Source organism: Callionymus lyra, chromosome 1 (assembly GCF_982586985.1).
Source record: "Callionymus lyra chromosome 1, fCalLyr1.hap1.1, whole genome shotgun sequence".
Lineage (NCBI taxonomy): Eukaryota > Metazoa > Chordata > Actinopteri > Syngnathiformes > Callionymidae > Callionymus > Callionymus lyra.
The window spans coordinates 8,896,586-8,909,248 of NC_141818.1; the positions used below are offsets into that span (position 1 = coordinate 8,896,586).

Genomic DNA, 12,663 nt, shown 5'->3' on the forward strand with positions numbered 1-12,663 from the left:
ATAAACGTCCTGGTTCCAGTCCGTGGTGTCAGATGGTGCTTGTTAAGTTGACCTGCCTATTTTTTTCATGTTTATTCGATTTTGACATTTTCTTTTTCGAAAAAATATATTTTGTTTTCCAACTGCAGGACAAGGGGCTGCTGACTCGGTCTGCATTATCCCGGGATCCATATAACACAACTATCTAATTGCAATGTTTAAATGACTAAAACGCACATTTTCTCAACATTGTTTAGGTGTGATTATTTTATTTAAGATTACATTGTATGCCGTGTCTTATGAAGTCAATTTTAACTTGTTAAAATGTGTTGCAATTCAATAAAATACATATAAAAATACCTTATTTCATGTGTCTGAAGAAAAACTACAAAGGTGACAAACTCAAATTATAACTCAGACCTCATTCAATTTGGATGTAGCTCAAAAAAAAATTGGAAAATATGTGGACTTGCAGGTCAGATCACAGCCGCTGGTTACCGACTTTTTATTCCTTCTTCACTACGTTCAACTAGGCTACGTTCAACCAGGACCAGAACCTCTTTCTTACCCTCAGCAATAACGCAAATAAACTTGTGAAAACACACACAGTTAATGTCTTAATAGAGTAAATAGTTTAACTGTTTTACTTATATTTAAGATTGTATTTCATGTTTAATTTTGCACAACACTACCGAAACAAACTCCTAATGGTGGTCGCACTGATAATGGCAATAGAAAGAATTCTAATTCTGATGCTAGCACATACTTATGCTTGTATCTCTGTACCTTCTGGAGAGAGCTGGGACAAAAGAGCAAGAGGTTTTGCTTTCAGGCTCCGAGCGTCAACGTAAACTGAAACAGACCAACATAACAAGAAAAGGATGCCTGGCCTGAAAGATCGTGCACAGTGACTGGCAGGATTATTGCCACGTGTGGTTCCCGTGTTATGTTGTTAGGTTGTCTACTCTAAATAAGCCGTGTTTGTCGGAGGTTTAAGGCTTTTTTTTTTAGGAAAGACACATGAAACAAGAAGGGGTCATGGAACAACGTAGCAAAATAAGGTTTTCCCGAAATAATGATGTAAGTGAGTCAAGTGTCATTATGAAACAACCACTTCACTTCATAGCTGCTACCATCTGATGTCAGCGACAGAAGTCACAGGTGAGTGAAGCTTCACCTTCAAAAGTCATAGATGTATTTAAAAAAACAAAAAAAAAACAAAGCGTTTCAAACAAAGATGTAAATAATCCATTCAATTTCCATGAAACCTTCGATTACAAGTTTCAATATTTACGAAGAAATACGTATATTTCAATGTTCTGCAGACTGGACACTGTAATAAATCGATCGAGCCGATGATCAATCCTCTCCAAACCAACACAGGAGCTTCTCTTCTAATCCGTCTTGAGGTAATTGACACCGTGTGACAATGTGCTACTAATTTATGGCATCCAAGTCCATTCCTGGTGAGTGAATCACCTGCTTAACAAGCTTCCATTCTGGCGACTCTTCGTTCCCATCCTGGAATCATTCTTCTGTTTACTAGTCTTGCTCCAAAACCGGGAATAATCAGCGAGTTCTCATCAGGAACCGAACCTTCTGTTTGAACGGGAACCATGTTTAGTCTTCATCTTTGATTACTGGAGGCTAATAGGTCGGCATCACGACACACCAGGAATGAAGAGGTGAGTAATGGAAAGCAACAAATTCCCTCTAAAGATGATTTGATTTGAGTTGAAAGTGCATTTTGAAGGTTTGTCTTTATTTGCGAAGGAACAAAATCCAAAGCAACAGTCCATCAAAGGGAGATGCCAAAATGACTTTTGGCTCCTGAACTCGGCACTCTCGAGACATGCTTCACAAACCCAGCTGGAAAAGGAAGAGACTTTCATATTCACGATCTGGCCTGTAAATCACTCGTGGGGGTTCAAGGGCATTAACATTTAAACTTCCAAGCATCACTCTGTTCTGTTTCCTTGACTCCTGCTGCTGTCCCAGCCGGGCCCAGTCTGTAGTGAGCTTCCTGTAACTGACGCTCAAGTACATGCCAACAGGTTTTTTTACCAGAAGACTTGAAAAATTTGGACTAAAAAGACTTGGATTATTCGGATTTATTGACAGCAACAGTTGTACAACAGATGTACTTTACACTCAAAAGGCAAAATTTGATGTTTATACTGTTAAATGTTCCTCTTTGAGTCTTGCTGACACCCTCATACACATGGTCCGGGGGCAAAATCTGGAGCACAAATTCACTTTATGTGGCCCGCCAGATGGTTGGCTAAGTAAATGAATGTTCACGTTGATATGGTGACCTATAAAGAAGCCGGTGATTGAGACGAGATAAGCAACAGAGATTAAGGATTTCAAAAATTATACAGTGACTTCCAATACCAGTAAAAATGAGGTTGAGCGAAAGGAATTGATACTTGCTGTTAGAGACAGTTTGGTAAATTTGAAATTAAATTTTATTTTCAGATTATTTATTTTAAATTAATTGTGTGTAAAGCAAAACAATTCAAATTATGTTTTTTTATTTACTATTGCAAATATTCACACCATTTTTTCATTTTGGTGTTGCAATGAATCCTTTGGCCGCTAGATGGCAGCAGTCGTTATGTACTCAACCGGTAAAGGAACAATAAAATTCCACAAGAGGATAGTATACAGTTGACTCCATCTGGTTTTAAATCTGTTGTTCTGGCATATATTAAGTTCTAACAATTCAACCAAAAGAGAGCGGAACAATTAAAATATGTCACTAAAATCCCGCAAAAGTATCCATCTAAGATTGTGGTAAAAATGCATTTTGTTCCGTCCATGACCTTGATTTCTAAAAGATTTTGGCCCCTGGTGTGATTAAGTTTGACAACCCTGCCCTAATATAATACAATATTCATCATTATTACTTAAGGTTGTGAATTTCGTGACACACGAAACCCTCCTCTTGCCGTAATAACAGTTTATTACAGTCTGTTTTCATAACTGTTATTTGAAGTGCCACAAAACTTCACGTCTCTCAGGCTTAATCATAGTAATTGCACAAAATGATGAGTTATTATCATCCCTTTATAAAGTTATCTTTAGATTTTGTCAAAGAACACCCAGAGATGGATAAGAGAATAATAGCGAAAACTGATTCACATAAAATATTGTTGGCTTCAAAACATACGTGACTCAATTCATCCACTAATGATCCAATAGTTTGTACTTTTTGGAAAGTGAAGGACGATGACTGTTATTATTAATATTAAGATATCACTTGCGAGTAAAAGCCAGCGTTGTTTTAGTTGGCGATACTGCAGACCAGTGAGTGACGGAAACAGGTGAAGCGAATTTGGCGCCTTAGCTTTGAATGATCTTTGGCAAATATCGGAGGCCGCTAAGATATCAAGGCGACTGCACGTCCAGAGTTCCCGGCTCTGATGAGATCACGTATAATCTGCTCCAAGTACATTCGTTCGCACCTCAATTAGAGGGTCTTTCCAGAACGATTCTGTTCCTGAGATGACAGCAGAGTTATCTTCACCGACGGCTAAAAGTCATACCGTTAAATATTTCCGCTAATTCTCGACATGTGACACAAGTTTTGACGCAAGATCAGCAAGTTAGAATAAGTTCAGCCTTTTATTTTTTTTAAATCAGCCTCAAGGATACATTTAGCCCAACCAAGACAGAAAACTATAAACAACAACTATGAGCATGAACTCTTAAAGAGCCAACTAGAAAATAAGTCAATCTCATCTTTTACCATTTTCATTTGTAGCCGCTTATCTGTGATTATACACATAATGTGATGTTCCTTCTTAAGAGTAAATGTTAATCTGAAGCCTGTGTTTTTATATAGTTTTTTTGTGCCCAGAACCTTGAAAGAAGGGGATTTTTAAATGTGTAAATGCTAATGTATGGATGCAGTGTAACCACACACGGTACATAGTCTTCCTCCTCAATGTTATGTAACATTATATATATGGTCTTATGAATGTGGGATTAGCTCAAGGGACCCTGAGTTTCTAAGAATAAGTTGAAGAAAATTGACCAAATATTTAGTTAAGTAGTAACTTATTTAATGGTGTTTCACGTTAAATACCCAAAAGTGTATTTAGAACTATTTTTTAAAGGCCTGCATAATTAAATTCAGGCTTTTTTTTTGGTCAAACTGCCACTAATAAATGTCAGCGACACCACAGATGTAGCACGTATTAGCGATGGCTCACATGAAAGGTCAGACCTGCTAACATCAACAACGAATATAGAAAAAGAGATTTATAATAATCTAGCAACGCAAGCTACTGACAAACAATCTAAGAATAACTAACTTATTGCTGGGTGTGAAATTGACCATATTTCTATTCTGAACAACCCTTTTTAAAGATCTTCTACTACATTAACGACCTATAATCTATTACTTGTAATAAAGTAGTCACAGCTCAGTATCTAACAGATTGTTTGCTTTATTGGCAGAAATGAGCCGTGGTGTCGGAGAGTGAGGTATTTTGTTCCGTTTAAGCTGCTAAAGCTAGGCTATTTTCAACTGGCTGTTCTTGTTACAAATGAGTCAGTTCCAGGTAAACATCCAGTCCATTCGTGTTTCCGCCACCTTGTCACATTTCACACAGGAATACATCACACATTTCCAGGATTATTGAGGGTTATCTAAGAGCTCCATGGAGCAGCAACCAGGTAGATTCAACAAGCAAAGAGTCAATGAAAAATGTGCAAATAAAAAACTGCAAAAAAAAAGGAACACTTGCAGCCGATGTTTATCGTTGTAAGTCGACAATCTATGAAAGTACAATCCAGGGATTTCTCTGACTCTATTCCAAGAACAAAAGTGTAAACAGATGCCCCAACCCTAGATAAACTTTCCTCACAGAGGCCCTCGTCTAAATCTTGGAGCCAACTTCCCCACTCAAAATAACTCAAGCAGCTGTCAAGAGAAGCAGAGACGGTTCAGAAACTGTGCGTAGTGTAGCTTCGCAGGTGTGTTTGCAATTGATCATTTAGACCCATCAAAATGTCCGAGTGAGACTGATTGTCTTTTTGTGTCAAGCTTAAATACCACTGCGATCATTTACAAGCATCATTTATTCATTAATTTATCTTCTTACTCTTGGTGAGACAAGCCAAGAACCTCGACAATGAAGCAATCTTTCAGACAAAACTGGATTTAAAGTCCATACAAAAGCTCTCTAAGACAAAAAAAAATACTTGTATTATATTTATGAACCATCTGGAGTTACCATTTAAGCCGTGTCGATCTGAAGGACCACACTGGCCAAAAAACATATACAAGTTAAGGTGTTCATCACGCACACTTTAAATAGATTTTGAGTATACTTTAGGTTATTGATCTTTCATGAAAGAATTAAGATTAAAAATCCATACATTAACCACACTTTTTAGTCATTTCACTTAATATTAGGGTGAAAATAATTTTGATTAATGGAAAATGATGGACATGGATATCCAATTTGTTTTACTTTTCAACACTACCACACATACAATGAGGTACATTTTATACTAAAACTAAAATGCATTTAATTCAGTATTTATTTCCCAGACAAACCTTTCCCTAATGGTGTGTACCTCTAAAATACATTCCATCTTCACAAATATTTACGCACACAAATAAAACGCATCCTTAAGCACTATAAAAACTGTGCAAAAATTCTATGCCGGCCACCTAAAATGTAAGAGCAGGGGTGGGGGGGATAATTCATGTCTATGCACTGGGGTGCTGTAACAACTCTGGACATTCCTTCACTTCCCTGGTCCTTGGGATCCCATTAAAACATAATTGAATGGCTGAATGACTTGAGAACCCCAAATTACAAGCTCCCTCTTAATCGTGCAAAGTCAGAACACCAAAAATAGATTTAAATTTATTGTTGACGAAACCCTGCATGAGAAAGCGAAGGTTGTCTAAACAACAACTCGTGCTGCTGCCTAACAATTTAACCACACACAGGGAGGTTTAATGTGATTGTGTGTACACCAAACAGATGTGTTGCCATTGCTGTTTGTTGCAAGAATTCTAAAGACCACCACAGTACAAAAAAAGTTGGTACAACAATGGTACCTTTGGACGCAAAGCCTTCTGTCAAACACGTCCAATTATCTCCCTTCAGCTCCTTTCGACTGATAAAAAGTGATGTGGAAACAATTATCTCTGCAGAACAGGAGAGCCTCCCTTTCCTCTGTGCTTATTTACAGTTTGTTTCTCATTTGAACCTTTTGACTGACTGACAGACACGGCAACAATCGAACTGTATCATGAGATACGGTTGTGTAAGAGGCTCCCTTAAGAATCCACTGGCATGGAATGGTTTTAGCAACAAAGAAAAATGTATTGTTCAATGCTGGAAGAAAGAAGTTTTCACATGTGGCTTATGGAACCTTCAAAGACTCTTTACATTCACCACGAACAGACACGTTAGTTGGATATGGCAACTTTTCCTGGTCCATTTTTTTAAACAATGGACTCCTAACAATTTAATATTTATTTTGTTAGAATGCAAACGTCTCTGATTGGATCATCTAATTACTTATTGTTTTTTAGTGCTTATTTAATCTAAGATTAAATACAGTAATAAAAAATAAAAGTATCTGAAAGGAATTTTTAACTGAATTTTTGTGATTTGTTCATAAATGTAAACTTTGCTATCCACATGCTTTAAAAGTTATACTGCTGGATGTTTCCTTTTCCTCTTCATATTTTCTTGATCCAAAGTGAAATAATATAGTAAAAAATAGGAAAACATGAGTAAAGGGTGCATTTTAAAAAACTTGTTCTTATATAAAGTCACAAAAAGGTAACGGTCATAATCTTTACTTAATATGAACTTGTATCGACTTTTTTTGTTCATCCAGCTTTACTTTACACGTAATACATTTAGCTAAACACATTTTTTATCACCAATTCAAAGCTTAGGCCAAAACCATTTGGCCTTCGATAAATCTGCCATGTCACTTCACACAAGAATTAGAGAGAACAATAAGAGTAGCAGACAAATTCAGTTTTCAATTTAATTTTCTCTGCACATCTGCTGCTCATCTCTCACATCAGATCTAACGCCTTCTAAATCATTCCTTTATTTGGCAAAAGAATAACAACCTGTCTCCTAAAGTACACAGAGAGAGACCACATGGTCGAGCGCTGCACTCACCGCTTCTCTGTGATGTTATTGGGACTCCATGAAAACCACATGATAAAATCTTATGCAACATTTAACGGGACATGTTCGTACTGGCAGAGGCTTGAAGTTGAATCTTACTTTTCGACCTGCACTAGTTTCTACCTGCTACCTCAGGATGGTTATGTTGGAGAGACCAGCCGGCTGTTATCATTCCTAATGCTCTCTTAACCGGCGACAGGGTTATAAGAGCAGGCAGTATAAAGAAAGAGGGCGAGTGACGCATTTAAAAACTAACAAAAGAGAGGGACTAGATTTGTTCTTTCCATTACTCATGTAAACCTATTAAAGTCCAGATGTTGACCGAGGACTGACACTCTTTGTCGACTTGACTGCGCCAACAAAAGGCCAGGCAAAACCTGAACCTTGGGAATCCGATTGAAAGACTCTAGATGGACTTCTAGCCGTCTTCAAAGATTGACACCAAAAAAAAAAAAAACCTTTCGGCCGGAGCCAGAAGTCTTGTTGCGGCTGAGTGGACACGCAGCGTTAGCATCATGACGCTTCCTCCTAATAAAACAAGTGCTTGCACGTGTGGCGAGTATGAAGGAAGCGCAGGGAAGAAAATCCTTGAACTAAAACTTTAGAAGATCAGTGAAGATGGTGCCAATCTTCAAAAAAAAGATTTAAATTGTTATATATCAAAAAAACAAATGCAAAGAGATCCATTTTTCTTGTATCCATCACTTCACTGAAGCATTTCCTTTTGGATGGAGAGTGCCGAGTGTTTCACACAGCTTCTCACAACGCGGCTTCATAAATCAAAAGGTACTGTCGGACAAGCGCTCCACTTAAAGTTGAGGAGTTGGACCTCGGGGAACAAGGGTGGTCCACGTGTGGGGCTCTCGCTGCGATCGTTCTCATTTCTCTTCCCTACAGGGAGCGGCAGCTCCAGCTGAACTCCTGCGCGACCGTGTTTGTGGACGAAGATTAACTTCTGCAACAACAACCGAACATCTGCACCATGTCAAAAGCAGAACGACGGACTTCCAATTTAGTTGAGTTGGCCCGCGGAGCCGTGTCGCGAAGATGGACTGCATGTCTTTCCTGTGTTCACACGTTAAATCACCGCTGAGGTCACAGACTTACTTTTGCAGGGTGAGGCTCAGGTTTCCGGTGCAGCTCTTGATCTTGTTCTGGGCTTCCAAGTGGTTCATCCCCTCTGTGGCGATGCCATCGATGGACAGAACCATGTCGCCGACGGCGATCCCACCTTTGGCCGCCTTCCCACCGTCAGTTAGCTGTTAAACGAGAAGAGCCACAGACAGCTTAGAATCCTCCAGTGCTCACGGCTGACATCATCTTGCGTTGAGGCAGTGAAAAATTAAAAGGTTCGCTCTGTATTTATCGTAAGATTTATGGAACCATAACTGGGAGATTTAGGAGAAAACCTAATGAGAGAGCAGCGTCTCTACCACAGAGCAGTAATGGATGTCTAACTGTACAAAAATCACGTCTTACTTATGAGATTTTGAAAATATCTCTTGTGGAGACTCATGTGTAATTCAGCCAACTTAACTGCACTTATTCCATTTCAGGGCTTAGTGATATATTTAATTAATCCTTAATTATACAGGCCAGGAGGTTGAATGCTGTATTCTGGGGGTTAAAACGTTAAGATGTACTGAACCTCCAATACCTCTATGGATAAAAGACATAACATGGTTTTTTTTGCACTGGAAAACCTTGTTTTGTCATGTACAGTACGTCAAGTACTTATCTTATTAGAGGGAAGGCAGAGAAGTTTGGGAACCTTTTTTAAATGTGTAAAACAATGGGTTGCACAGCAACATACTGCAAAATAATACATATGAAGTTATATGAATATATATGAATAGGAATTCTAATGTGGAATATGTTTTCTTAAAAAATACGTTTTTATTATTTAAATAAATTATAGTTTTTGTTTGTCTACTGTAAACGTCTAGATGATATAAATAAACAAAAACATAAAATTTAATGATGTTAAAAGTAAAAATAGAAAGGTTTACTTCGAATTCTTAAACCTGGAAAACGTATAGACTTAAGAAAGGTTTTTGCGTTTGAAAATAATGTAAATGCACTTAACAAAATGTTTTCAATGGCTATATTGATGAATTAGTTCAATAGTTGACCATTTTTAAATCCCATATATTTTACTTTGCTAAGAAGCAAAATCACAGTTTTACTTAATCATGTCATTTGCTAGAAAATGTAAATTCCAGTCTATCACCCCTTGTAACTTTGTCAAAAAAAATGTACTGCAATTATTGTTAAAACGTTATGTTACGGACCACCTAATAACCATTAATACAACTTACTTATTTACTGTCTTGGTTAGCATCCAAGGGTTAATAACGTGGCTTAAATGCAGCTAATTGTATCTTCTTAGTGCTAATATGCTTCTTTGTCAAAGGTGTTACGATAATAAATGTATTGGTTGCTAAAACAATGCCTCTTTATCAGCACTGAAGCATTCATGAAGTTCAAGTATAAATGAATCCAGAGCCGGTCTGAGATTATCCCATTATTCCCGGCAGACAAGCTCCAAAAGTGCCCGACAGCTAATGAGACGTTGTATTTATTGTGAGGACGGGAAACGGCGATTACAAGCCACATGTTGTTTAGCTGAATGCATCATAAAACGTAGACACCGAGATTAGAATTTGTTTCATTTAATTTCTGGTTGCAAGAACGAGTACATGGAGAACCTCAGGAGAAGGAAAGTGATAAAAAAAAAAAGCTGTTAATTGATAACATGTGGATGAAAAACTGAACGCCGGCTAAACACTGGGCTTTTATTTTGGCGGACACATGCAGAAAGGGAGTGTAAAGATCAAGTTGAGGAACGAAAGTTGAGATTGCTGAGGAGTGGGAAAGGAGGAAATTGAACAGAACAAAAACGACAGGAATTTTGGATTTGGAGTGTTGAAAACTTCCACATAGTATTTCAACTCTCAGAATATGGAAGGGTGGAATGGTATGACGATATTAGGGATGAAGAGTAAACAACAGTACAAGCTTAATTAAAATGTATTTGTTTACTTGTTCCTTACAGTTAAAAAAGTAATTTATTGAGCTTAAATAAGAGCGTTTTCAGAAGCTTTTTCATTCACACACTGTATATCATCCAACACACTTCCTTTACTCTTCCTTTTTCTGATAACTGGAAAAAATCTCCAACAACAGAAGTAAAGTACAGATAACACAGTTATGCGTTTTCGTAGATATAGGGTATTTCGTCTTTTAAAAAAGGTAAGTAAGGTATTGAAATGATGGGATGAATTCATGCTACGAAAGTTCAGGAGGCTCCTCAAGATCTACACTAAGCAGAGACGTTCTTATCTGCAGACTAACAGAGGACGGTGACAAATCTGGAAGCGTGTGTGGGATGTAGCTTCGCCGCCTCTACTTTTCCCATGACGTCGAAAAACGAAATCTGGAGGTTACCGTGAGCTCATATCCTCTTGTTGGACACACCAAGATTCATCAAAGGCACGAGTCCATGACTCGTATTCACTGTGTTTGTATGGATGAAGTCGTTTTTTTGGGAGATGCTGACTAGTCTAAGAGGAGGTGAGGTCATTTGTTACTCCAGACCACACGTAAATTAAACTCTGCAAGAACACGAAGCACCACAACACAGCACTGTTGACATCCTCTGCGTTTTAACTCCTGTCCTGAATCCTTCCCTCACACTTAAAGACACAGACGGTGCTAATAGGAGTCTGTGTGGTGGGATTAGCGCTAAGGCTCTGTGGCCCCAACCTTTTATAGTCATATTAAGCCAACACACGCAACATCTCTCGGCACTGTTTCCCAAGCACAAAGAAGGGTTGGCGATGATGAAACGGTGAGTGAAAAGAGGACAGAAGGAAGGAAGTGGTGTGCTACTGCTTGCTTCTGAACATCCCTTCGCACACAGTGAGTGACCACTGGTATTTATATGAATCAAACCACAGTCATTTATTATCTTCCCGACTACTCCCTAAGGGTCTCCACAACAAATAAAAACAGACGTAGACGCTCCCTGAACAACTGCATGAGAAGACTTTTTTGCAGTGAAAATTACATATTGTATTTTTTGATGTCAGTTCAAAAATAAACTTTTCATTGTCACATGTTATTCACAGCAAACATATCCATTTCCATAAAACTTCCATTAAATATTTTGAATTTTTTTTTTACATTAAAATAACTTTTACATTAAAAGTAAGACTAACAAAGAGCGTAATAAAAAAATGAATACTTTCCAAGAACAATACTTTTTATTTTAAAAACTTTTCCTCTTCATACTTAATTATACTTTTTATTCAATTAATTTTTTTTTAAATGGCAACTAATGTGAAAAACCCACTGACCTACTCACGTGTCTCTCCAAGATGCAGTTTCTCATCATGACAATATTTTTAAGTTTTTTCTAAAGGCCTCCCCCCTCTTAAAATCACGGCGATTGAGGGGTTACAAGAACAGAGTCCATTATGATGTAATAATGGCTTTACTCCTCCAGCCAGCTGTAATCACTTTGTTTATACAACAAGTCCATTGGAGGTGGAGACTTCCAGGATTGATAACATGCAGTAACCTTGATGCTTGACCAATCACAGCAGAGTGGGTGTGGTTATGCTAATCAAGATGTAATCTCCAGAAAAACAACGTTTTTCAGTGGGCGTGGCTTAAGATAATGTAAATATTTCAATGAAAAGAGAGTTTTGTACAAACAGACACATTCTGATGATACAATATAGGTACAAGATCATTAGTTGCTCTTTAATATACATTTTGATCCCTCTCTAAAAAAAAAGGATTTTAAAGATTTAAAAAACTATGAGTAACAATGGCCTGTTCATGTACGTTACCGTCGCTCAAGTCACCGCTGAACAAAACCACACACGCCAACAAACACGCACGACTGGCAAAATGTTTTCAGGCTGCTTTATCAAACACAATCTCTCACTGACGCAAAAAAACAGGGCATCCGTTAACACTTAACCACAATTTCTAGAAACAATCTCGGAGGAATGTTGAGATGCTGAGAGTGATATATTTGTCACAAAGTCAGCAAAATCAGACGCAGCACAAGAGCAGCAGGTTTTTTCAAAATAAACAAATATCACTTAAATAATCTATTTTGAATATCTTTTGTTTCAAATCGGGATCTGGACTTAAGACACATAGGTCAGATATATATGAAGTGATTAAAAACATACTTTTCACTGCAATAATGGAAGGAACTTTCTTGATACATTTATATATTCTTTATAAAAATATAACCTGGTTAAAGATCAGCAGTCTTGATGATATAGATGCTAGCAAAGTCATTCATAGATACTCATGCATAGACCAAAAAATAGGCATTTCAGGTCCAAATCTATGGAGAAAATACTGATAAGAAAACACAAGATGCGGTGTGTTGGTCAGCCAGCACTACATATGAAAGCTTTCAGCAGTTTTCAACACGTACCTTTGGATTGTAGATCTGTGAGAAGTTTTCAACACATGCTAATTA

At 37.6% G+C, this 12,663-nt stretch overlaps 1 protein-coding gene across 3 annotated transcripts in view; it reads right to left on the bottom strand.

Moving 5' to 3' along the window:
* The window catches only part of pdlim5a (PDZ and LIM domain 5a), a 42,592-nt gene that overhangs the window by 24,368 nt on the left and 5,561 nt on the right, over positions 1-12,663 (bottom strand). For all 3 annotated transcript variants that reach the window (XM_087791886.1, XM_087791878.1, XM_087791894.1), the window contains exon 3: positions 8,265-8,416. In XM_087791886.1, coding sequence (XP_087648012.1) covers positions 8,265-8,416 — 152 coding nt within the window. The remainder of the gene's footprint in view (positions 1-8,264; positions 8,417-12,663) is intronic.